Genomic DNA, 26,774 nt, shown 5'->3' with positions numbered 1-26,774 from the left:
GCTTTTTCTCCAGACATATTTTGGAGTTGTTGGAAGCTTTGACACTATCATACTGTAGAATAGAAAAGCTAACTGAAATCTCAGACGACTGCAATTTCATATTAGAGCATATACGTGTCGAGTAGCCTAGGTCCTTTCTTTTGGGCTTTCAAGAAAAACGGCCCCAACGAAAGAAATTTCAATCATTAGGTATCTAAGTAAAAATCATTAGCTATCTGTGAGAGTCATAGGGGACTTCTCGATGCCTTTGAATGGGTACTATAAAATCTAGCCATCTCTGTACAAGAAAATTCTGAATAATTTTGTCCACTAAAGTAATTAGAATAGTTTGTAAGTTATTTTAATATTATTTCATATGCAAAGCCAACTCACAGTAGTAGCTAACTTCTAAAACATATCACGCTCTTAATTGGTAACTGAGGTGAACATGTAGAATGATTTCAGAGGGGTACTGGACCAAACCCCCCAAATATTAATCTCAACTCATGACATTCCATCATTAGAGGTTTGTTTCTCTAATTAACAAAGAACCCCCATTAAAGTTTATATATTCCTAAAATAGACCTAATTTTCAATTTTTATGAGAAAAAAAATTTGTTCTTATATGAAGAATAACAGAGAGACCAAGGGGGATTATTCAGCCATGGCATTATTTTGGCAAAGGGCCTCAAAATTTAGACTTCTGTTGTCATCTTCAAATACAAGCCATTGTGTATTTTTATTTGTGTATTTAAAAGCATAATTTTTCAATGTCAACGTTTAAAATATATCACAGTTTTGTCACCTTATTAGAAACCTGATTAGAAATTATTTCTTCATTTCTTATATATCAGGAATATCAAAAAATTGAAATAGTCTGGGCCTCTCTTAAGTGCACAGTAAGCCCTGCATTTGTTGAGTTAGCCATGCGTAGAAGACAAGGCTATAAGGCCCGGAGACTGTTCAGGAGATAGGAAGGCCTAAAAAGAGTATTTTTGCCTAGTGCTAACTGTTTTCTCAAATGCTTATTCTTTCTGTAAGTAGCCAGTGTGAAGAACGCTTAAAATAATTTCCATGGAAAAATCTACCATTCTAGAAAATTGAAAACCTCAGGATACATTTCAAAAGGCAAAACTGCTAGAATTTCAACTGTTCCCTTAGTGTTTAATTAACAACCTATTAATTACCTCATTTCTTAGCAGCACCTCAAGGACTAGTCCCATCTAACCTGGTAGAAACTATCAGCCAGGAAAGAAAGCTGAGGCAAGAACCCAGAGAAGGTCCTGCTGACTCCACAGTGAGTCATTTCTGGCTCATGAATCAAGGCTTTGCAACAGAAAATAACCCAAAAAGGCAAGGTGAAACAAAACAGTGAAGAGTCTATACATGTGACACAACCACTCCAGGGAGAATTTGTCAGAGTGGATGGACCATGTGTCTAAAAAATGTGAGACCAGATCATCAGAAAGATAAGCAAGCACATATTCAAATTCTCAATAATGTAGAAAAGTCAATGCGCGTATTAGTTACTTATTGCTGTGTAACAAATTACTCTGAAACTTACTTTTAAAAAATAGAAAGAAAAGCAAAACAAACCTGGGGATGTTTGCTTTTCTCTCTGCAAATACATTTGCATCAACGGTGCAATCCAGGATGTTTCATCTACAAGCATATCAATCATGGGACTCCACCTGTCTGTGATAAACTGATATCTCACCATCAAAAGTCCTACCAGGTCCTGCAGGATTTCCACATCTGTGAGGATGATGATCTAATACCTGGTTCTCTATTTCTTTACCTTCTTAAAATTCACCTCCAGTGATCCTTGCTTCTCCTGCATATTGTGCATCCATTCCCACAATTGCTGTCTCACCTGAAATTACCAGAAAATTATCTAACTCAGAAATCATACATATTACCATCAAGTCAACTTTCTCTCTCAGTGCTTGCTCACATAAGTACCTCCACCATATTTATTCTTCAAGTTCACCCTTATTTTACTCCATTGTAATTTCTACTTTGTCCCTGTTTATCAACCCTCTTATCTCCACTGCTCTCATAATTCAAGATTCATCACATCAACAACCCTCTTGCCATTTCTCTAATCTATCTCACAGCCCTGGCAAAGAATTTACCCTGAATGAATCCAAATATCTGCTTCTTCCTTGTCTGCGTCTGGCCTAGTCAGCACTTCCAGAGGAAGACAAATACAAAGGAATATTGAAATAAAAGTCAGAGTTCCCTATCAGACTCTCCCACTGCCAAAAACTACAAGATTTAGCTGCTCTGCTTCCTTTCTCATTTACCACTCAGCTCAAGCCCTGTCCTAATTACGGTAGATAAATATACTTCCTACATCACAGGGAAGACACAAGCTCCCTCAACTCTCAGCCACCACATCTATAATCACCTTACATCCTTTCAAAGGGTCCTTGACTCTGCCCTCTCTCATATCCTTCATGTGCAATCAATCATAAATTTCAATTTATTTTCTGTCTTAGACAGCATCTAAAATGGCTCCCACTCATCCATCCTTACATCCTGATATTCATGCCCTTGTGGAATCCCCTGTCCTTGAGTGTGGGCTGCACTTAATGAGTTGCTTCTAATGAATAGAATATGGAAACAAATAATGCGATGTCACTTTCAAGATTAGGTTACAAAACACGATGATTCCCATCTTGTGTGCACTCTCCTGGCTCATCTTACTTGCCTGCTTCATCAAAGCTGCCATGTTGTGAGCTTCTCTACAGAGGCCTCCATGGAAGGGAACAAGGGAGATGGAGAAGGAAGTGCAGCCCCCAATCCGACAGCTCTCTGGTATACAAATCCTGCCAACATCCATATGAGTGAGCTTAGAAGTAGATTCTTCCTTAGTCAAGCACTCAGATGATACCACAACCTTAGAAGGCAACTGGATTGCAGCCTTGTGAGAAACCCTGAGCAGAGGACTCAGCTAACCATGAATGGATCGCTGACACAGAATATGTAAGATAACAAATATTGTTGTTTAAGCAACTAAATTTTGAAGTGATTTTTTTACACAGAAATAGATGGTAACTAATGCAGTCTGCTATCTAAAATGCTCTATTGAAGAGCATGATTCTGGACCCAGGCTGCTTCAGTTCAAAACTCCTCATTTCCTCAATTCAAATAGGATCTGCCACCTTCCAGCAGTGTGAACTTGAGGAAATTGCTTAACCTTGCTGTACCTAAATTTCCTCATTTATAAAGTAGAGATAATACTATCCATCTCATAAGATTACTGTAAGTCAAAATGAGTTAATAACAGTAAAACACTAAGAACAAAGTCTGAGATCCGTAGTATTCTCTGTAGTATAGTATTCCTTAACTGTTCCTGCTACCACTCTGTTTTCAAAGGTGCATCATGGATTTTGGGGGTTTTTGATCATTAAAACAACTCTTAACTTGTTTTCCTACTTTTATCTTTACTCCCATGCTATTCATTCTGCACCGCAGCCAAGTAATAGCTTTTCATGTGTAGATTTTATTGGTCCAGTCATTTCTGTTCAATAGCTTCTCATTGAAATTATGTTGAATTTACAAGTTATCAGTATAGCTGACAGGGACCAGCCGACCTGTGTACACCCATCACATGCCATCCTCTCCCTTGCTCTCTATCCTCCAAATGGTTTAGTTTATTGAATATCCCACACTCTCACCTAACTCTGGGCCTATATATGTGCAGTGCCCTCTCTGCTAGCTCCCATTTAATAACATATAGCACATTTATAATTGATATTTTATCATATAATGTCTGTATTTCTCTCATGAGAGAAGGGGCCATGTGTCTCTTATTCACTATTGTTTCCCTAAGGTCAAAAACAATGCTTCACTAATATAGTAGTAGATGCTGAATAAATAGTAATAGAATGACTGGTGTCCTGGACTAATGCAAAGACTTGGCCTCAGAAGTGGAAATGTAAGGAAAGATATAGGTAAGTGTTAGAAATAATTTGGAACTGGCAAGGCCTTTAAATGCCTTTAAATTCTACAAAAGAGAGGTATATGAGAGTAATTTTAATATATGTCATCCATTAAAATACAAACCTTAAGTCCTAAAATATATATTATCTCTCAAAAACAGGTAGGTTTTTGTATATAACAAAAATATGACTAGTTACATTTCATAATGTGTATAAATATATACAAATATACATGTGTGTACACAAGTATAACAAATATAGAAAGAAAGCAGAGAATTAAAAAAAAAAAGAAACATTTCAAGGGTAACAACATAGTCTCCCGGGGCCAGCCCAGTGGCATAGTGGTTAAGTCTCTATGCTCTGCTTTGGTGGCCCTGGGTTCACTGGTTTGAATCCCTGGCACGGACCTACACACTGCTCATCAAGCCATGTTGTGGGGGCGTCCCACGTACAAAATGGAAAAAGATTGCCGCAGATGTTAGCTCAGGGACAATCTTCCTCAAGCAAAAAGAAGAAGATTGGCAACAGGCATTAGCTCAGGGCCAATCTTCCTCACCAAAAAAACCCCAAAAACATAGTCTCCCAATGACCATATCCAATATTCTTGTCCTGGATGTATTTTTAGTAATTCCTCTGCAGCACTCCAGACTGTCCTTCTTGCCTCAGTTTCAGATGCTGAATTTTTCTGCATCCATACCTTTCTCTTTAACTATGCCTTCTCTTTTTCCTCTACCTCATAACTCTGAATGTTCCGTGTGATTTTGATTTTTGCTATCTTCCCATCCACCCTAAGAAACTGGTAGCGTTGCCATTTCCCTTCCACCTTAAGAACTTGGTAGAGTGTCTGTCTCATGGGAACACAACAAAAATATTCTGTAAGTAAATATATTGCTAGGATCTTTATGTTGAAACTCCATCAGTGGGATTGTAAAAGGAGCCAAAAGATTTTTAGAACATTCTTAGACTTTATATGTCACGAGATAAAGAGCACATAACCTAGTAACTATAGTTTCAAGAAGGTATTATCTTGGTATATTTGGGAAACAAATTAGACTAGAAGTCAGAGACCAAGGTTACAATTTTGTAGCTCAAAAATTATCTGCCGCAGAAACCAGAGTTTAGCCATTTTGGACACTAGCTTCTACTTTTGCAGAAGTCAATCTATTTTTGTAGAAATAAAGAGTGCTTTTATGTTGTGCTAACATTTACCTCGGGCAATTTAGGATAAGTCAAATTTCTTAGTAAATTTTATACTATTTGTAATAGTAAAATTCTGCCAGTGCTCTCTCTTAATGAATATGTGTGAGTGTGTCATTTCTACACTTAGACTCTTCAGTGACCCGTCTTGCTTACATGATGAACTCTAAGTTGAGTATGGCATTCAGGCCCTACATGGTCTGATACCTCACTTTCTAGTTTCACCTCTGGATACTATTTCTGCCTCCATACATACAGGCTTCAACACTGTGCCCTAGGTTTTGTAGGTCCTGGGCTGTATGTGTCTTCATGTTTTCATGCCTTTGCACATGTGTTCTGCTGCCAAGAGATCTCTCCCCTACAGACCTTGCATTTTGCCTCTAAGCATTTAGAACTACTACACACGTTGTCTCCTCAGCTGCCTTATATATATCAGCTCAACCTGAGATACAAACTCCTTTCTCTACACTCTCTAACAACCACATGTAAGCTTTTATTATAAAATTTTCATGTTAAATTACAGTTCTCGGTGACTGTATCTGTTACTTTTCTAAGCTCTGAAAGCTGCATGAAGGCAGAAACAACAATGCCAGGGTCATCCATCCTATGTTACCAAGGCCTAGCACAAAACATGGTACCTGATACAGATTTAGTAAATATTTACTGGATAAATGGAAGAGGGCCAAAAATAGAATTCACCAATCCTAAATATTTAAAGTATACATGTAATGTTAGACTCCTCCACAAGGACTCCAACTCATTTCACAAAATAATATTAATTTCTTTGAACATATCTTCTAGAAACTTAGGAAATGCTATTTTTGGAGATGAAGACTGACAGTTTGAAAAATATCAGATGTGTGTTAAATGTCAAGAAATTTGAAAATAAATTTCATATTGATAATTAATTTAGTTTGTATTCTTTCTCCTGATTTTTATAATGATTTGCTTTCTCCAAACCTTTAAATATACCATTGACTTTATGTATCAGATATGAACACATTGTCTTAATATAGCTGCATTATTTATCATATATGCTAATGTAGAAATCTGCATTGTAGGCTATTTTAATGCTTTTAAAATTTTGAACTTTAAATAAATCACATTGTACTTAAACCTGAGCATTAGCAGTAGGCAAACATGGAGTCATGTCCCAGCTTTTCCACTTGTTAGTGCTGCACGTGTGGCCAAGTTATATAATAGCTCTAAAGTTATAAATATCTGAAACCTGAAATTAATAATAGTTCCTCTCTAAGAAAGATAATTCAGAAAGAGATTTAATAAGATGAAATGAAGTTTTTAATAATGCTCAATACATAGTAAGTAATTTGATATATTTTAAATCTTAATCTTTTAGTTATTACTGTTGAAACAGTGTATTATCTCTGGCGAGAGGATATCATTATAAGGGCTTTGTCTGTTTACTCTTCTCTCTTGTGTGTCTTCAACCATTTCCCCTCCTCTGCTCCTGACACTCAGACTATATCTTACTTATGCCTTTCTGCCTAAAGAGTACTCTTCCGCAGAATGCCCATCCCCAAACCACTACCCTGTCTCTCTTGGTCACCAATCTGTGAAGAGTTCATCTACCATCACTGCTTTTCCTTTCTCTCTTACTGTTTATTCTTTCACCTACTATAATCACTCTGTGGAAACTTTTTCCCAGGATCCAATGACTTTTTAACTAATAAATCAAAAGATGTGTCTAAATCTTTCTCCTTTTGACATCTGTACAGTATGTGGCATGGACAATCAATTATATCTTGGGTCTACCACCTTCCTCTGATTGCCCCATTCCAGAATTATCTTACCTTTGTTTTTGTACCCATGTCTAGAATATTCCTGTTTCATGTGTCAATTAATTTTATTACATCACCTTTAACTAATTTCATTTATTTTTTATTTTTTTCTCTCAGCAGTTTCTTATCTGACCTATGTACTTTTCCTAGTGCTTCATAAATTTTGATTATGTGAACACTTTATATACATAAGTAAAATCTTATCTACAAATTGACCTAAATCACTGATAAAAATATAATAAATTTTATTTGTTGCATTAACCCTTCCAGAAACATGTATCCATTTAACAGTGAATTTAGTTAACAAAGATATTATTCTTTTATTTAAACTTTGACTTAAATATAGCAAACCTTTATTGTTTCTTATCTCTGCTCATCACAATACTATGTGCCATAGATTAAAAGAAAAATTAGAAACCGATACCTTTTATTCAATAATACTATCCTAAATTATAAATTTTGTAATTTTTTAAAAATTAGGTAACATGGCTTTCTGCTATTCACCCACAAAAAAATAATATAATGCTAGTTTAGCAAACTTTTAGGTTTGAAAAGTAAATTTAGATCACCTCTCCCCCTTTTTAATGTTAAAAGCACACAAATTATGGCATTTTGGAAGACCATGAGCAGAAGAAAGAATAAACAAGATGGGGAAGTGAGTTTTTACCATATCCTTAAAATTCTGGCAAAATAATTGGGGTGACACATAATCATCAGTAGAGAAATTTGGAGGAAAAAAAAGGATTGACACACTGAACGTGGTCTCTTTGAGATAGCTTGAAGTAAGGAGATCCCCTAGAAAGCTGTTTTCTTTGTTCCTTTATGAAATAATAAAATTCTAGACAGAGAAAAACTAAAAATGTAAGAACTTGAGTGGATATGCAGATTACTCTAGAAATGAAAGAGTATCTCTTAGTGACAGAGTAATAATAAACGAATTAATAAAAAGAATACTAGTCACCTTATGGAAGACAGCTAGCCAAGGATCATATGTCTGATAACTATTTCAAACCCACGTGTAAGATATAAATATTAAAAATGATAAATGAAAGCCCCAAAGGCAGTGTACAATCAGTCCTAACTTATGGTTCTACATCCGTTATTGGACTCTAATGAGTTCAGGAAGAACTAATCTTTCACTAAAATACTCTAAGTAGAACACTTTTCTGAGATTTGTCATGGAATATGAATATTCCTCTTGAACTCCATATATGTGTGCGATAGTTGAATAAAGCAGTCGCCAATCTGGGGGAAAAAAAAAAACTACATATTGTTGCCATTATACTGAACTATATCAAAGGGCCGTATGAACAGAATATAGTTTGTTCCATTCATTGGAGTATAGCCATCTGATTTAATGTTAGAAAAAAGAAAAAAGGAAGGGAGAAAGGAAAATTGGAAAGAAGGAAAGAAGGGAGAGAGGGAGGAGGGAGAAATACATACATACATACATACACACACACACATACATACATACATACGTACGTGCATACACACGTACATACATACATACAAAAATACCTTAAAAAACTTTTAAGAGGGCTTTCTAAAATAGTTTATACAGATTTTAGGAAAGAAAAGAAATTAATCTCTTTGAGATGTTCTAGAAAATATAAGGCAATAAGTGTTGCACAGACTGACATCCCTAATGCTCCTGTCCAGTGAAGTAGAAACTAGTTTTCTGCTTGGCTGCTCAGCCCAAGAGCAATGACTTTCAGCAAGAAAACAAAACAAACTGGAACAAGAGATGCATTAAGGAAAAGCTTAAAGATGTCTGATGAAATATTGAGTGCAATTTTCACAATATTAATTGGAGAATGTTTTTGTCTGTACTATGAGACTTTGAGAAATACCTTATAAGTGTGACTTTTAAATATATTCTATTACTTTATTTTTATTCTCTTATTAATAGGGGCCTGTGATTTAGTTTCTCACTTTTTTCTTGCTACTAGAATATTAGAGGAATTAGAGAAAAACTACTTTTTAAAAATAATTTTAATTACATTCACAAATGGTAAGTTTTTTCCCATGGCAGTAAAGATTCAAGACTGCTTATTGATAAAGGTGTCTATAATTTTTTGCTAGTTCAAAGACATTCTCATAGCAAGGATGATACTGCTTATTTAGTGTTTGAAGTCATGGAAATAGTTATTAAACTATTCCACAGTACTCTAGTTGAAGAAATTTGATAGCCTTATTTTGTATGTTCCAGGCACTGTGCCCTATTGCAATGCCTAATGGATTTTAAATGTTTCATCAGTATTTAAATTATTTTACCTCGAGTGGTATCATTTACAATTTCATTTTTCACTGATCACTTCTCTGTTATCTATTATTTTTCTTGCACATTTTAAAGCAATAGAAATTCTTGAGTCCTTGCACTAAACATTTTGTATATTTTAGCTTCACGTGGGGATGGGGATGGCATGGAGGATGGAGGGATGGTTGTAAATAATGGGTCTATTTTGGGAACACATTATTAATGATACAGTGCATAGGATAGAATACTGAATATTTTTTATTCTACTATGATTTTGTCTCAAAACTGAAAGCTGTTGGTATTTGAGGGGAGACCCGTTGAAGGTGAATTGTTTTCATTGACATTTCAGGGAGTGAAACTCTGCTTCCAGTCAATTTACAAAGAAGGATGTATAAAGTCATATTTTCCAATTTTCATCCTTATATTTGCCTTACAACTTGATCATCATCTTCTACCCTAACTTCCCAAAGTTAAGGAATATGCTAACCTATGTTCATATATTTTAAACAGCTTTCCTGTTTGGAGAGAAAAAAAATCCTAGGCATGTTAGCTACCTTCCTAATGCCAGAAAGACACAGATCTTTATAGATGACATTTATACCCTAAGAAGAATGAATGATCAGGTACAGAGCAGAAGTGAATAAAGTCAGAGAGCAGTATAATATGTATGAGTATTCTTTTTCTCACCAAGACAAAGACTTACTCTCATATTCAAAATAAATGCAAGCCTGGATGAGGAGCATTCAAATAGAGTGGGACAAATGACCCAGAGAGTAATTTCTGCTCTCCAGTTCTGTATATTATACTGCACAGTTAAAGGGGAAGTACCGTGTCTTACTCATCATCACAATCTCAGTGTTTAGTACAGTGTACAACCTGTGAGTGTCTCTTTTTTGCTAAAAATGTTCTCAATTTTTTTAAATTTTCACATCAAATAAATCTTTTGATTTTTTTGTTGTTACTGTTCTAATTCTTTTTCTTAAATTATTTTTTAGATGGAAGAATTTCCTGATTTTACAGTTGAGCTTAGCTACTCAACTGATCTCCTTTTGTGATTCAGGTGTTTAATTTCTCAAACTGATTAACTGTCCTTTCCTCTTAAGGTTATGATCTCTTTTTAATTACACTCCATTGATCCTTCTTTGGAACTTAGAGTAACAGACAACTTTTAACAAAGAACTAGCATTTACATAATTTTTCAATCAGACTGGCAATTCCTTACCCTCTGATTTTTTTTGATAATTTTTTTCTTTTCTTTTCTTTTTTTTTTTTTTTTTGAGGAAGATTAGCCCTGAGCTAACATCTGCTGCCAATCCTCCTCTTTTTGCTGAGGAAGACTGGCCCTGAGCTAACATCCGTGCCCACCTTCCTCCACTTTGTATGTGGGACACCTGCCATTGCATGGCTTGACAAACGGTGCCATGTCTGCACCCTGAATCCGAACTGGCGAACCCCGGGCTGCTGAAGCAGAACGCGCGCACTTAACCACTGCAGCACCAGGCTGGCCCCTCTGATTTTTTTTTTAAGTTATTGCAGCTGTGGAAAATTTCCCAAGATTTTTATGAAGTTAGGCTAGAAAGATTAATCTTCTGTACTGAATGGACTAATTCTCATAGTTGGAGGCATCTATTTTTTTCTCCCTGTTCTCTAATGAGACTATATTTTTAAAAACTTGGTTGAATATCTTTTGAATATTAGTTCATGTTAACCCAATAGGTAAGATTTATTCTGTCTAATAAAGGGATGACTTTTAGGATCATAAAAAAATTTATAAGAAGGCAAAATAATCTAATACATTTCTATTCTTATTAATTTGCTCAGATTGTTAACATAGCCTAGAATGTCTCTTTTTCTTTTGCCCTTTATCCCAAGAGTTCTCTTTTTCAAGGCAACATTCATGTTCCAGTTCCTCTAAGAAGCCTGCCTTTTCTATTCAGACTAAGGCACTGTGACATACAAATACCAGCATTCTCTTCATCCATGTATTAAATACAATAGATCAATGATCTCCTCCTGAGGACATCTTCTTGTATGTGCTCCTACGTCAGTGGTTCTCAGTCAGTGACTGTTTTGCCTCCCTGTCTCCCCACAGGTATTTGATAATGCATAGGGATATTTTTAATTGACGTGACTGGGAGAGGATGTGCTGATGGTATCTAGTGAGAAGAGGCTAGAGATGCCACTAAATATCCTACAATACACAAAACAGGGCTCCCCCAATATAGAGTCATCTGGTCAAAAATATCATTAGTGCCAAGGTTGAGAAACATATTAATCAATTGTGATTACTTACATTGATGCTGGACCATTAGTAGCCATGATCTTCATGCAGGTCCTTGACAAATTATATGACCGCTTTCCATTTTATGGCCAAAACTATGTTGGTGATGATGTCACGGAACAGCATAAAATGCTTTGCTGAATCCCTGTGATATTGTATCTATCGTTTCTGTCTTATCTACATGAACTGGCACATTATCATTGAAGGAAATCAAATTGGGATGTCACAGTTTTTTCTTTGACAAAGCCATACTGATTGCTGCCCAGTACACTGCATTGCAAATCATTGCCAATGATTGCACATTTACAGTTTGATGGTTTGCCCTGGTATTTCGCATGGTATTGGAGTTAATTTTACCAGAATTTAATAACCAGTGTTGCCTTATCCATCTGTACAAAAAGAAAATGGTTGAGTGGAGATTTTAATATAGATACAGCTTTCAAAATGTTTGTTTGTTTTCTGTACATTTTCCCTCTTTGTGTTTTCATAGAACACTCTCCGGGTGTGTTTCCACATCACAGGTATTAATGCATCACCAGGCCGGAGTGAAACCAGATAATTCTTGGTGTTTATCTGAAAATTTACATTTCATACTGTTCCCTCAACGTAGAAAATATTCTCCTCTGTAAGTCCCACCCATTCTTCAAGACCCAGGCCTTCTTAGGTTTCAATCCATCTTCCCTTCCCCAGGCTGAAAGTAAACCCTTCTTATTGTGGATTCCAGTACACTCTGTTTATATATTGCTCTAATTCAGTTTTTGACTTGTAATATAGATGATCTTTTAAGAGGTTATGTTTTTTCTAGAAAATTATATGACATTTTATCAAAGTATCGTATTTATCAATAAATCTATGTGGAGTTAAACTGTTTGGAAGTAAACCCACATCTCCATTATCTAAAAGTAAAGGGCCTTAATAAAAATCTTGCCCGCTTAACTGAAAGAACAAGCTTAAAAATCTAAGGTATTATCATGGTGAACATTGATTTCCAACAGCAGGCATGGCTTCCTATATTTATAAAATGGAAAATACATTCCTAAGTCTCTAACAGTACAATGGTTTGAAGTGTATCTCAGATATTGACAACAAGAGCTATTTAGCAAAAGACTGAAGTAGTTTCTTCATATAACAACCTAAAAAATATTCCTGATTTATGAGCTCTTTGAGAACAAGGTTTAAGTTCATTTTATCTTATGCCTCTTAGCTCTGTGCCTTTAGTAGCTAGAACAATGCATTTTAGAATTATACTTAGTCAGCAACTGCTGGAATAAATTAGTAAATTGAATTTTGACATATTATATATAGCAATCAATGAATAATTTTGGTATAGCATCTATTTTTAGCTTGTTCAACTTTTTGAAAAAAATAGTATCCTCCTTTTCTCATCCTTAGATTGAGCTTAGATTATTTTTGACAATGAGATAATGCGCATGCATATATTCAAAGTCTTTAGGATTGTGTGTACATATATCTTAGCTATTGTTATTTTCATTAATAGCTTTGACACCTTAAAACACGGGAAAATTCCTTTCCTTTGCCATATAAGATGCTTGGTATTATTAGACTCTCCTTAGAAGAATGTTGTTTACAATAACTTCGGACGGCAGAATTGATCCTGGAGTTTGTTTGTTTGTTTGCACAGTTGCCTCCTAGGCGCTGTCGTTGACATTAGCTGTCCCTCTAGCCCTCCTGCAGCCTCCGTTCTAAGAACTTTCTGTTCTTTTCTCTTGGTCTGCTATTTACACAGCTGCTTTGAAATAGTTTAAATTTATATATACATTTATTTAGTACAATATGTTTTTTCAGATTAAGGGCACCAGATCTATCTAAAAACAACTTTTACCAAGCTAGTTGTCAAGGAAAGTCTTAGAAAACACCAATATTTTTCTAGATTGATGTCGTCATTTTATACATCTCTTGATCTTTTCTAAGCACTTACATTGTTTTCTTTTGATTCACTGTTTTTGGGTTCTATACTCTTGTTTTACATTACATGGATTGGATTAAATCCATATAATGGAATTAAATACACAGTTTAGAAGTTATTCATGGCCTTAAAAGTCAGGGTTTTTTAAAATTATAAATTGGCAAAACATCTCTTCAAATTCTCTGTTATATTTCTTTCTCTCCTCTGGGATAATAACTATCGTAGACTCTTTACTTGTTTTAATTCATTTGCTCCTTAGCCAAACCAATAAAGTAAGAGTAGACATTAACTTCCTCTTACATATAAGGAAACTGACGTCCAGGGAGTTTAAGCAACTTGCTAAAAGTCTCACATCTGGTAAAAGGCAGAGTCAGGAGTGAAACTCTGTACAGTCTGACCTGAGAGACCAAGCTTTCAATCACTGTGTTATGCTTCCTCTCATTCGGGAGGGTATGGCTGAGACTCTGACAAGTCTCCAACTTTGTGACTACTTCTATAGTCAGGGTAAAAGCTATTGTGTTACCAAGTAGAGAACAGCACAGCTATTTCAATTCATGGAGACTGGTCAAGTAGGCTAAGTCAGGAAGTACGTAGGTTCTACCATCCAGCTTTGTCTCTTGTTTCCATGACTCACATCTGTGGCACACAAAGCATTAGTTAATACAAGCCATGGATCATGAAAAATCTGTAACTGTAGCGGATAGTTAGAAATCCCCAAGCTGGAATACTCTTTAACCCAGGACTTTATGAAAAAAAATTTGAGTTTGACTAAGCCTGCGCTCTCAAGTGAGAACTATAAACTGTTAAACATAGAGTTAAATTAGGAAAAAGATTGGATACATATGAGCAATAAGTAATAAAACTAATGTCAATTTCGATCTCACTTCATTAACCATTACTCTTAATGCAATAGTCTTTTGTTTGGTTCCTCATAGTTTTATTTTTCCTGTGATTTCATATATACTCTCATTCCACTCAGTGAATCTGGGAAATTTACTTCTTGATTCAGAACCTTTAAACATAATCAAAAGTTTTTATTTTACTCTTTCTTCATTCTTTCATTCAAAAAATATGTGCATCCATTTAATGAATGCCTTCAGTATTTTTAAAAATTAATTTTCAAAATGTGTCCACCTCAGAAATTTCTTTTCATTCTATTTGCTCCATTCCATAGTTACCTTCTCTGTTTTGTGTGCTGTTTCTCTGCCCGAATCAGCATTTAGTGTTGCATTAATTGGTGGGTATTTTTAACTTCTTTTTGTGGGAAAGAGATTTCTTACTCTTAAATGTCTCCATATGATGCAAGGCCATAACACATTCAGAGCAACACAATTAAACACCCTCCTTTTATCAAACCATTTCACAACCACAATCATATGGTATAGGTAAACATTTTAAATTTTAAAATTCTTATGCATATACCAGATCTACCAAATGCAAGTCAAGGAAAAAGAAACAGTAACTAATTTCAGCTTCCTATTGAACATCATTATATTCAGAGAATTGAAAAGGTTATTGTGGAAAAACTTTTTAAAAGCAGAAGACATATATCTATGTCAGTATTTTAGAAAATTGTTAAGAAAATGATTTTAAGATTTAAATTTTCACTTTATTACTATTTCACTATGGTCGGTTGATATTAAAAAGTATGACATAGGTATTCATTTTTTGCAAATAAACATTTTAAAAAGAGTTTGAATGTGAATTTATCAAAATCTATAGTTTTCTGTTGAAATAAGGGGATTTTGCAAGGAAATAATATTTCATGGATGCTTACAATATGTACCAAATATTTTACACAGTTGTCTCATTTGATCTTCATAACAACTCTAGTACTTGATTGTGAGCATTAAATGAAGAGAATTGAGGGTGATGGAGAATAAATAATGTGCCAAACAGCTGCCTTTGGGGCTCCAATTCTTCATATCCCTGGAGATTTCTCTGTGGAGAGGATCAAGCTACAATTTAAAAATCACTCTACCATATTTCACATACTTAGAACATTAATTCATTGTGAATTTGCATTCAAATATTTTAATTTCAGAAATATACATAAACCTCAATTGATCTTTAGGATATTGCTATTGATTATGAATTCTATTAAAGAAACAATTAGCGAGGTTAAATAAAGGGAGCATAAAAATTATAGCAGAAAGTAAATAAAAAACACCAAGGAAATGAATTTGGAAATAATAAAAAGAAGATGAAAGCACATGGTCTTAGACAAATATGATCTAATTAATTAAACATAATTTTCATACTTTCTATTATTTTTCTGCTCTCAATATTTGGTGATTAGGAAAGAGGAGAGAATTAAATCTGGATTATTAGTAAGAAAAAGAAAAAATAATTTTGTAAAAATATACAATTAGAAGGCAGAAGATGTTAGATCTAGTTGTGAATATGCTACTAAATGCTTGGGTAACTTTGAGGATATGAGTTTATTTTCACTATAAATAGTCAAAATGATCTCTCATGCCTTTTGGTATTCTAAAATTGTATGATTGTCAAGACCACTGATTTTTGAACGCAGGTTTATAACAAATTAACCAAGTGAAATGGAAAATATCTGACAACCCACCACCGAGATACTTTATCTGATTTTTCTGCAAAGATTTCAATGGATTTTTTGCCACTTTTTTGAGGAAGATTAGCTCTGTGCTAACATCTGCCACCAATCCTCCTCTGTTTGCTGAGGAAGATTGGCGCTGAGCTCACATCCGTGCCCATCTTCTACTTAACATGTGGGACACCTGCCACAGCATGGCTTGATAATCGGTTCCCTGGGATCCGAACCTTCAAACCCCGAGCCACTGAAGCGAACTTAACCGCTGCACCACCGAGCTGGCCCCTCAATGGGTTTTTATTGCAGTCAGTTCCTTTGGCTTCATGTAGAAGTTGCTAAAGCACTAAGCAGAAGCTAAAATTACTAAAGAATAATAAAGTTGAAAGAAAACATAAGACCCTAATAGTCGTGAAAATATTGAAAGATTAAATGAGAAATTAGTTTATATTATTCTTTTTGGATGAGGAAAGACATTAAAGAATTTGAGGATTTCATTTCAAAATATTTCGTGATTGAAATAGGAATGACAGCCACTCCAGGGGGTAAAAGTAGGAATGGAAAGATAGAAGCAAATGACTGAACTTAACAGCACTATGTGAGCATCTTCAACAAATAGTAACTTAAATTTCAGAGAGTTAAAACAAATGCTCTGGAAATATATTCAGTAAATAATCTTATATGTGTTCAATAGGATGGAAAATGAGTCTTTACAGTTCTCCTAAGAGTCTAACTAAAATATAAGCCTGCCTATCAATGAGTTCTGTGCTTGATTTCAAACTCACTTCTAATGTTACAGAAGTTATAATAATAAAGTATTTATTATAATAATTTACCAAAAAAGGAAAAATTATTTTTCAGTTATCTGCATTTCTGACTAATACTTGCAATTATGTATAAAATTTTTATTTTACTACACTGTCACAGCTAAAACATATATGAAATTTTTATTTCAATGTTAAATTATGAAATTTTTTTGATCTTTTATTTTTTTCCTTGATATTAAAGTATTATATTTTGTTCACTTAATTATAGACAAAAGGTTCTCAAACCATGACACCCTCTGGCACCCAGAAAAAAGTTAAGAGAACTCTTCCAAATCCACCTCCTGAGGAGACCTCCGCAGGAACTCAGTCGACATATAGCACAATGGGCACAGTCTCCAGGAGGAGGGTCTGCAGAACCAACACAATGGCACGAGCGAAGATTCTCCAGGATATAGACAGAGAGCTTGATCTTGTGGAGAGGGAATCTGCAAAGCTTAGAAAGAAACAAGCAGAACTTGATGAGGAAGAAAAGGAGATTGATGCCAAGTTACGGTACCTGGAAATGGGGATTAACAGGAGGAAAGAGGCATTACTAAAGGAGAGAGAAAAGAGAGAGCGAGCTTACCTCCAGGGAGTAGCCGAGGATCGGGATTACATGTCTGACAGTGAGGTGAGCAGCAGCAGACCAACCCGAATAGAAAGCCAGCATGGCATAGAGCGACCAAGAACTGCTCCCCAAACTGAATTCAGCCAGTTTATACCACCACAAACCCAAACAGAATCTCAACTAGTTCCTCCTACGAGTCCTTATACGCAATACCAATACTCTTCCCCTGCCCCTCCTACCCAGTCACCTACCCCATACACCCAACAATCCCATTTTCAGCAACAAACTTTGTATCATCAGCAAGTTTCACCTTACCAGACTCAGCCAACATTCCAAGCTGTGGCAACAATGTCCTTCACACCTGAAGCTCAACCTCCACCAACTCCACAACCTTCTTATCAGTTACCATCACAGATGATGGTGATACAACAAAAGCCACGGCAAACTACGTTGTATTTGGAGCCCAAGATAACTTCAAACTATGAGGTGATTCGCAACCAACCACTGATGATAGCTCCTGTTTCTACTGATAATACATATGCTGTTTCCCATCTTGGTAGTAAGTACAATAGCTTAGACTTGAGAATAGGATTGGAGGAAAGAAGTAGCATGGCAAGCAGTCCAATATCAAGCATATCTGCAGATTCTTTCTATGCAGATATAGACCATCATACTCCACGAAATTATGTCTTAATTGATGACATTGGAGAGATTACCAAAGAAACAGCAGCATTAAGCACTGCGTTTAGCTTTCATGAAAAGGATCTGTCAAAAACAGATCGTCTCCTTCGAACCACTGAAACACGTAGATCTCAAGAAGTGACAGATTTCCTAGCACCTTTGCAGACTTCCTCCAGATTGCATAGTTATGTGAAAGCAGAGGAAGACCCAATGGAGGATCCTTATGAGTTAAAACTTCTGAAACATCAGATTAAACAGGAATTCCGTAGAGGAGCAGAGAGCTTAGATCACCTTACTGGTCTTTCTCATTATTACCATGCCGATACTAGCTATAGGCATTTTCCAAAATCTGAAAAGTATAGCATTAGTAGACTCACACTTGAAAAACAAGCAGCAAAACAACTACCCGCAGCCATCCTTTATCAAAAGCAGTCAAAACATAAGAAATCACTAATTGACCCTAAAATGTCAAAATTTTCACCTATTCAAGAAAGTAGAGACCTTGAACCTGATTATTCGAGCTATATGACTTCTAGCACTTCGTCTATTGGTGGCATTTCTTCCAGAGCAAGGCTTCTTCAAGATGATATCACTTTTGGCCTCAGAAAAAATATTACAGACCAACAAAAATTTATGGGGTCATCTCTTGGCACTGGACTAGGCACCTTAGGAAGTACCATCCGGTCGGCTCTGCAGGAGGAAGCGGACAAGCCCTACGGTAGTGGCAGCAGGTCTAGACCTTCCTCTGTCTATGGGCTGGATTTATCAATTAAAAGAGACTCTTCCAGCTCTTCCCTAAGACTGAAAGCTCAAGAAGCTGAAGCTCTAGATGTTTCCTTTAGTCATTCATCCCCTTCTGGTAGAACTAAGCCTACCAGTTTGCCAATTAGCCAGAGTAGAGGAAGAATACCAATTGTGGCCCAGAATTCTGAGGAAGAAAGTCCACTCAGTCCTGTTGGCCAGCCAATGGGAATGGCCAGGGCTGCTGCTGGACCCCTGCCACCCATATCTGCAGACACCAGGGATCAGTTTGGATCAAGTCACTCATTGCCTGAAGTTCAGCAACACATGAGAGAAGAATCACGGACTCGAGGCTATGACCGTGACATAGCATTCATCATGGATGACTTCCAACATGCCATGTCAGACAGTGAAGGTAAATTGGGCCTCAAACTACCTAGTTACTCTCGAAACTCAAACTCTTACTTTTCTGCATGTTTAATTTTCCTTCTTCAAGGATATAGTCTACTTTTCTTGGTGTATCTTTTGCATGTTTATGTCAATTTTATTTCTTGTAAATGGAAATTTTATCTTGTATATAGATTTTGTAGCATGCTTTTCTTTATTTCTTTTTAGTTTATTATTTTATTGTTCTGTTTCTTGATTGCTTGATTAGTTTTGTGTCCACTTTTCCAAAACCATTATCAAAAAATTATGTCAATAAAATATGGTCATCCTTTAAATCCATAGTTGGAAAGTTTTTCATTGTATGTCTCTTTTATTTCTTAAAAAGCACTTTTAAAGTTATTCATCAGTTTCTTTCAGTTTGTGAAATTATTAAGGTTTAGAGATATTAAGTACTATTCTGCTAGACTTTGTAATAGAAAAGTATTTATGTCATTTTTGTGAGAACAGTGTTCACTAATTCCGAGAATGTTCTCTTTTTGAGAACTTTCAGATAAGTCCCTGATGTTAGTATAATATAGAATCTTATAGTTCTCCTTAAATAAAAGGTTCATATTTTATCTCTCTCTCATTATGAATATCATAATTGACAAGTTTGTACATTTTGCATGACATACTAGAATACTTAGCGCTAAATATGATGTTGACAATAAATAATCTTATCAGTATGTATGAAGTATTCTTTACATTTTGCTATTGAAAATTTGTACACTAATTTTGTGAATTTAGCTGTTTGGACCTGAAGGCCTCCTGGGCTGCCTGGTTAGCCTTTTCCGTGGCTTTGCTTTTGGCATCATGCCATTTTTTTGCTCTAAATTGTTTTGCTAGTTTTTCATATTGAACGAGTGATTTAAGCCAATACTTACTGTACATACTTAACTAAAAGCGGGTCTATGATATTTTTGTCTTTGTTGTTTAATCATGTAGAACCAGAAGGATTTTAGTGAGTTCTCTAGTCCAAGTCTGTTTTGAAGATGAGGGAGGAGTGGGCCAAGGATGTGGAGAGTGTCGCCCGTGCCAAGAGGACTCATGACTCTTGGGGTTTTTTTCTCCCCACTCTGTGGTTTACGTTTGAATGTAGGTGTGGTTTGAGTCCTGGAAATAAAATATTTCTGATCAAATAAAAGCATTATTACTTCATACTTTTGGGGACTGAAAGCACTAAGCTGACATAACATCTCCCCTTGTAAATCTGACTTCTTCCCTGCGGACTCACAGGAAAATATGTTTTCATGAAAAAGATTTCCTTTCTGCTTCTGTATCTAGACACCACCATAATTTTAGAAGTTTAAATCTAGACTAAACTAAAGTAATCACTGGATCTGAAAGAGGAGAAACTGCTTTTCCTAGTGAAATTCTAACAGACTAGTCAGTTTCTGATTTGTTTTCTTTTCTATAGTCTATTGGATTGACCATTTTTATTGATAATTAGTTAATTAAATAAAGCACTCTGTATGTTTTTTTTATTTAGCCAATTGTTTGAGTGAATCTGCATAGTTAAACAAGAGTCATGGTATTATGTGGAAACAGTCTTTAATTTTTCCTTTACTTTTTTTCACAATCCACATTTTACACACATTTTATATATATGAAATGACTAGCATAAGAATAAAAAGGCTCTTCAATAATCATTTTTCATAAAATAAATCATGTTTTATAAAATAAAACAAAACCTAACAGATCTATGGCATATCTAAACACCTAAATGCTATTTGTACATGACGAGCTTGTATCTGGAGAGAATTTGACAAATGCATTTATTAATCACAGATGTTTTGTCAGCATGGTGCCAGACCTACCAATGTTTCTAGATATTTTAAAATGTGGCATTTATTTACATATAACCATATAAAAATAACCAAATGTTTTATTTTTCATTTGTATGTTTGGATCATGGGTACTCATAGTCATCAAAGACTATATGAAAAGAATTGTTTTGATACAGTGGATGTTGAGACATCATGCAGCATACAAAATTATGAAATGTGTAAAGATAATATCAAGGAAGTAAACAAAATGAAATTTAGATGAAATTAAACAATTAAGCTGTGTTTAAAAGTTAAGCAAATTTAGTCATAAAAATCACGTTGATATAGAATTAGACAAAAGACAGCTATAACACATTGAATTACGTATGTAATATTATGTGTGTGAATTGTAGTGATTATCTTTAAAAGATGTACGTTTTAAAATGTTATGTATTTTCTTTGCTTTTGTTTCGCATAAACATACTGGTTTTCTTCTAGTAAGCAATGATCTACTTTTCTTTTGAAATCTTGGATTCCTTGAGTAATTAAGGGAAAAAGTAGAATATATTTTTCCCAATTACATAACTCATGACATTTATGAATTCATGAAATATTAGGGATTTTTAAAGTAAATTTTTACCAAACATAGGCTATGTCTGTATTTGAATGACACCAGGTAACTTTGAAAAGTATAACATTCCAGCAGGCTATTTAGTATCATGTAGACAAAGGAAATTTAACTAATTTCATCCTGTTTATTGTTTGCTTTCTCTAAATTTAATTGGACTCTAGGTCATAGACTATACAATGTTTTTCATATGTAGGTGAAATCTAGGTTAGACATAATTTACGTTGATTAACATTTGTGGCCATCGGCTTGAAGTCCACTGCTCGATGTCCATGCCTGGTTAGTTGAATAAGTACAGAGCAGGAGGCCTTTCCTCTGGAGCAGATTGGAGGGAAGCTAAGCTAGAAACTGTCAAGTTATATTTATTTCTATAACCATAAATATTTTGTTGAAAACATTCTTTCAAAGAATATTCTATGGGGAAAAAAGCTTCAGTATATATAGTCTTTTTTTTAAAAAAAATATTTGACCAATATTTGATACTGCATAGAATTAAACTATTCATGTAACTGTTGCTTGTGTATAATTCTAGACCCAAAAATAGCTTGCTTAGATTTTACATTTAAGAATTTAAGGAAATATTATCAGTTTAAATAAGGGAAATGTTAATCTCCAGCACATTCTTTAAACTACTTTGGAAATGTTATTATTATTATAAAATTTAATTTTTAAAGTGCAGATGTACCTTGGCAGATCAGACAGTTGCAGCTATAAAAAATTAGTGTTTATGTACAACTTGCTGTAAATGATGAGGTCAGAATCCAGGGAAAAACCAGATTCATTCAATCTTGTTCTCTTGGTTAATCTGTAAATTCCTCTGCAAAAAGTGGTAGAGGTCCTAATTTAATCATTTGAAGAGTTACAAGAAATAATGGACAATCAAAGTATATAATCAGAATTGGAAATAAACTGACAAAATTTGAATCAGGTTGAGATTCTGCCTTACTTGTATAGACACAGCCAAGGAAACATGTTTTAAAGGACTGTATTTCAAATGAATTAGCAAAGTTATATATTCAAGTGAAATCATGTACTATGTTATCCAAGATACGCATTTATTAAAATTAGTATAGATTATGTTTTTCCTTTTCATGAGAAAGATATAATAAAGGTATATAAAAAGTAAAAAAAATATTGTTAGTTTGATTGGGGATAGTCTAATAAGTTCTTAGAGACTGTTGATCAAATAATGGGTTTGTTTTGTATGTATTTATCAAATTTCGATCACATTAAATATTTTTTCATAAATTAGTCACTTGGTGTCATTAAAACTACGAAAAACCATAATAAATAGCAAGTGGGTTGTGAGAAAAGATTGTGTAACTACTAACGAGGTTCAAGGGACAAATTAATATTTATTTTAAAATGTGCTTATCGTAATTAGGACATTTAACTTCTTTCTCTAGTTGATGACTAATTTTTCTGTGTTTCATTCATTTCCCAAATATTTATTGAATGTTGTGGTGTTTGCAATTCATTGTTTTTAGTGTTGAGGGGAGAAAAAAACAAGATATAAGCCTTGCCTTCGGGCAGCTTAGAGTCTAGTAGGGGAGATCAGACCAGTACATTTGCAACCATAAACCACGTAAGTACTATATTTCCTCAAATCTAAGACTGACTAAATTATGACACACCATCTATCATTCTGTATTTATTGGAGGAAAATGCTGCAGTTAATGAGCAGCACTGACCAAGATCACAGGAGGTGTAGAGGTGAGTAGTGGTGTATATGCTGTGGGTTTGCCAGCCCTGCTGGTAAAGAAATAATGGAAATTGCCTGGGAAAAAAGTCTGGGGAAAAATTTTTGGAAAAGAAGACAAAGTTGTAGACAGAAAAAGAAGACTGTAGTGAGATAGAGAGAACTCAATAGTGTGGTACTGTAGAAGCAGGAGTTTCAGAAAAGCATAGGTTGATAGCATCAACACATCTTCCGTTGTGAGCACTTGAGAAGGGCTGCTCCATCTGCCATTTAGGAAACAACACTATTCTTCCAGAGACTATTAATTGGGGATCCTTTTACAGAGAATAAAACTTTACATAGATTCAAATTCTATATGTTAGGTAAAATAGAATTTTTGGTCACTAAATAATAGCTTTAAAAGACGTTGGAAGTACACAGAACTGAATGGGACAAAAATTTGAAATAATAATCACGTACTTAAATAAGGTTGCATTTTCAAAAAAGTATTTTAAGATGTCAAGTTTTGTCACATTATAATTACAAAAAGTAGTCAGTCATCTCTTCAGTCTAATTCCTAAATCTGTGATCTCACAAAAAATTGCTTAATTTTTAATAAGAAATTCTAATAGTTATATTTTTAATATTAGGTTACCAGTTGATTATGACATACATGTTCCTAGCAATAATACCTGGGATCCTCGTAGAAATAAATGTTTCCATTTATTTATGAGTGTCATTGAAATGTCATGTTTTCAAAAAATACTAACTTGGTGTTCAAAACCAGCAGCCATATATTAGTACTGGGTTGATATGATAGTGGGGAGGTGACAGAATCTTCCATACCCGAGGAATACATTTTCCATAGATTTTAGTGTTGGATGGTGGGTGTTGGGGATTGGTGAGCAAGTGGGAACTAATGAATTGAGGTTGAATAGAGTGACTTCTGAGGGATATTCACTTGTTCATTTATTTATTTAATCACTATCTAAATTTCTTTTTCTCCTGATTTAAAATTTAATTTTGTTTTATTTTGCTCTGAGGGGTTGAACAGTTGTGTACATCATTTCGTCTAGGTTATTCCATTGTACAAAATTTTTAAGATAATATTGGAAATGATTTTTCACATCTTATTGGGAGTTGTGTTTGAAATGCATGAATGGGTAGCAAGCCTGGAATACATTTCTACTTCAGAACATCCACTGCCCTCTGTTATCTTCATTAGTTGGTTGGTTGCAATGTTTGATATTTCCTTGATCTCCAAAGCCTATCACCTGCGTCGTGAAGAAACAGATTGGTTTGACAAACCCAGGGATTCTTGTTTGGAAAATGGACATGGTCTGGATCGAAAACTGCCAGAAAGATTGGTCCACTCTAGACCGCTCAGTCAACATCAAGAGCAAGTAAGTGCTATATTGAGCAATCTCTTTTAGATTTACCAAAAAGAAAGAAAGAAAGTTCACCCTAGAACAGTCTCAATTATCCTAGAATGCATGGAACTTTTGTCAATCAAGTTCACAAATGATTTTTTTTTTCAGTAACTTAAAGTAGTGAGTACCTTACTGCATCAGCCATGACTGATTAACATTACAGCATAGCTGTGATGCTTCCACCAGGCAATTTAAGACATTCATTCCTCCAACAGATAATTGTGTGTAAAACATACCCAACACTGCTATACAAGGAGAATACATGAAGCTCCTGAAGAGCTTACAGAATATTGGATGAAACAAATATGGGTAATATTAATGCTTTCTAATAGCAATATATTTGAGCCTTAAGAAATAGCAAATAAGAGGATGACCAAACCAAGTCAGCTGGGGACAGAGAAGCCTTCGTATCAGGGAGAAGGGAGCTCATATTTTAGAGCCTTTGATTTGGAAGTGTTAGTTTGTTTTGCATTCATTTTTGGATTTTATCTTCAGAACAACTCAAAATAGGCGTTATTAATTAATATATATTTATAGATGAAGACACTGAAACGTAGAACATTTCACAGTTAGACAAATATGATACTAAAATTCATGATCTTATTCACTTTAGAAAAAATGATGTTTGAATTGAATTTTGCAATATTTGTGGGAGGTTAACAGTTGGATAAATTGCGAGAGATTCCTCTAGCAACCCAAGTGTCCTTAAATCGATTGTCTTAAGGGATCGGATATTTGCACGCTGTGTACTCATGATCATTAAAGCAGCCTCAAAACACATAGCTGACTTATTTCACATACATTAACTGCTAAATCATCCTGTCCGATTAGTGATTCATTGATCTAGATGGCAATTACATTTCAAACAACAAAGAAGAACCATATGAACTTACTATAATTAAACTCAGTGTTTGTCACATTAGGTATAAAGGAAAAGACTTTTGCATATACAAGTACTATAAAAGATAATATCTATACTCTCAGATTTGATTTCTTCCTAAGCAATTTCAGTTTTCATTGCCAAATTTCTATCTGTTAAATAGAATTTCCTTTTCTCACAATTTCATTTTTTGTTTTTCTGTATACTATCATATTTTCCAGAAATCTTAGCATTCTTCTCTGTATAATGTATAGTCTTTCTTTAGTTTTTGATATCTTTAATAAATTTTTCATTTAGGATTGTTTACCTCCAAACATATGTCAATATATCTCCATTTCTTTGTACTTCACTTTAATGCATCAGACTATTATACTTTTCTTAGCTTTCTTGTTATTCTTTAAAATTGTATCTATAGTTGTATTTCATTCTCATCAATTAGATCTGACTGGGGAGTAAGAAAATTAAAAAATCATTATGAACATGTTTAAAAATTTTAAATTGCCTCCTTTTATCTAATTACTAAAAAAATAAATTTGTCAGCCGCAAATAACTTCCTTGAATGTATTTTAATTATAAAAATCTCTCTGTAATGACTTACTTAACATTATATCTTACTCATCTCATTTGTTTCTCTGAAGTTTAGTATTTCCCACAAACCTAGATCAAGTCAATGAAAACACAAATCCTTTAAAGAAATCCTAATAACATGAAATCTATAACCTAGAGATCTAAAAAATAATAACTTTCATAGAGTTACTTTTCAACACTACCATTTCCATGGATATTCAGAATAGTCTCGCTCAGCTAGTTTATCTAACTAATATTCTTTCAGGATACATTTTAAAGTAATCTATGTCCACCTCAAAAAATATTTTCTAAAATTCTATTTACTGTATGTAGATGAAATAATATCCCTAATGACATTTTTTTGTTCCTAACTTTCTGTTACATCTACAGATTTATGGTTTTGATCAACTGAAAACATAGCACCATCACGTTTAATATATATATAGAGAGAGACCAATATAATGCCAAAATTAAGCAAAGGGTATATCTGAGAATCATTTAAAGAATTTCTTGCGTGTTTTATAAAGTATAAAATGTAAGAATTCTTGTTAGAATTACATATGGGTAAATGTAATACAGTAATATATATTTTCTTGCTAGAAGTTATTTTTTACATTTTTATTTTGATATCTAACACAAAAAACTACATA

General features: G+C 34.4%; 1 protein-coding gene across 15 annotated transcripts in view; it reads left to right on the top strand.

The window, feature by feature from the left end:
- The window catches only part of PCLO (piccolo presynaptic cytomatrix protein), a 386,717-nt gene that overhangs the window by 206,330 nt on the left and 153,613 nt on the right, over positions 1-26,774 (top strand). For all 15 annotated transcript variants that reach the window (XR_011437785.1, XR_011437786.1, XR_011437781.1 and 12 more), the window contains exons 7-8: positions 16,989-19,164; positions 24,514-24,650. Coding sequence is in view for 7 of the 15 variants with exons in the window: in XM_070264476.1 (XP_070120577.1) it covers positions 16,989-19,164; positions 24,514-24,650 (2,313 nt within the window). In the remaining 8 variants the exon portion in view is untranslated. The remainder of the gene's footprint in view (positions 1-16,988; positions 19,165-24,513; positions 24,651-26,774) is intronic.

The sequence above is a fragment of the Equus caballus genome, chromosome 4, assembly GCF_041296265.1.
Source record: "Equus caballus isolate H_3958 breed thoroughbred chromosome 4, TB-T2T, whole genome shotgun sequence".
Classification (NCBI taxonomy): domain Eukaryota; kingdom Metazoa; phylum Chordata; class Mammalia; order Perissodactyla; family Equidae; genus Equus; species Equus caballus.
Note: the sequence above shows the minus strand (reverse complement) of the source record. Positions and strands in the feature narration are given on the sequence as shown.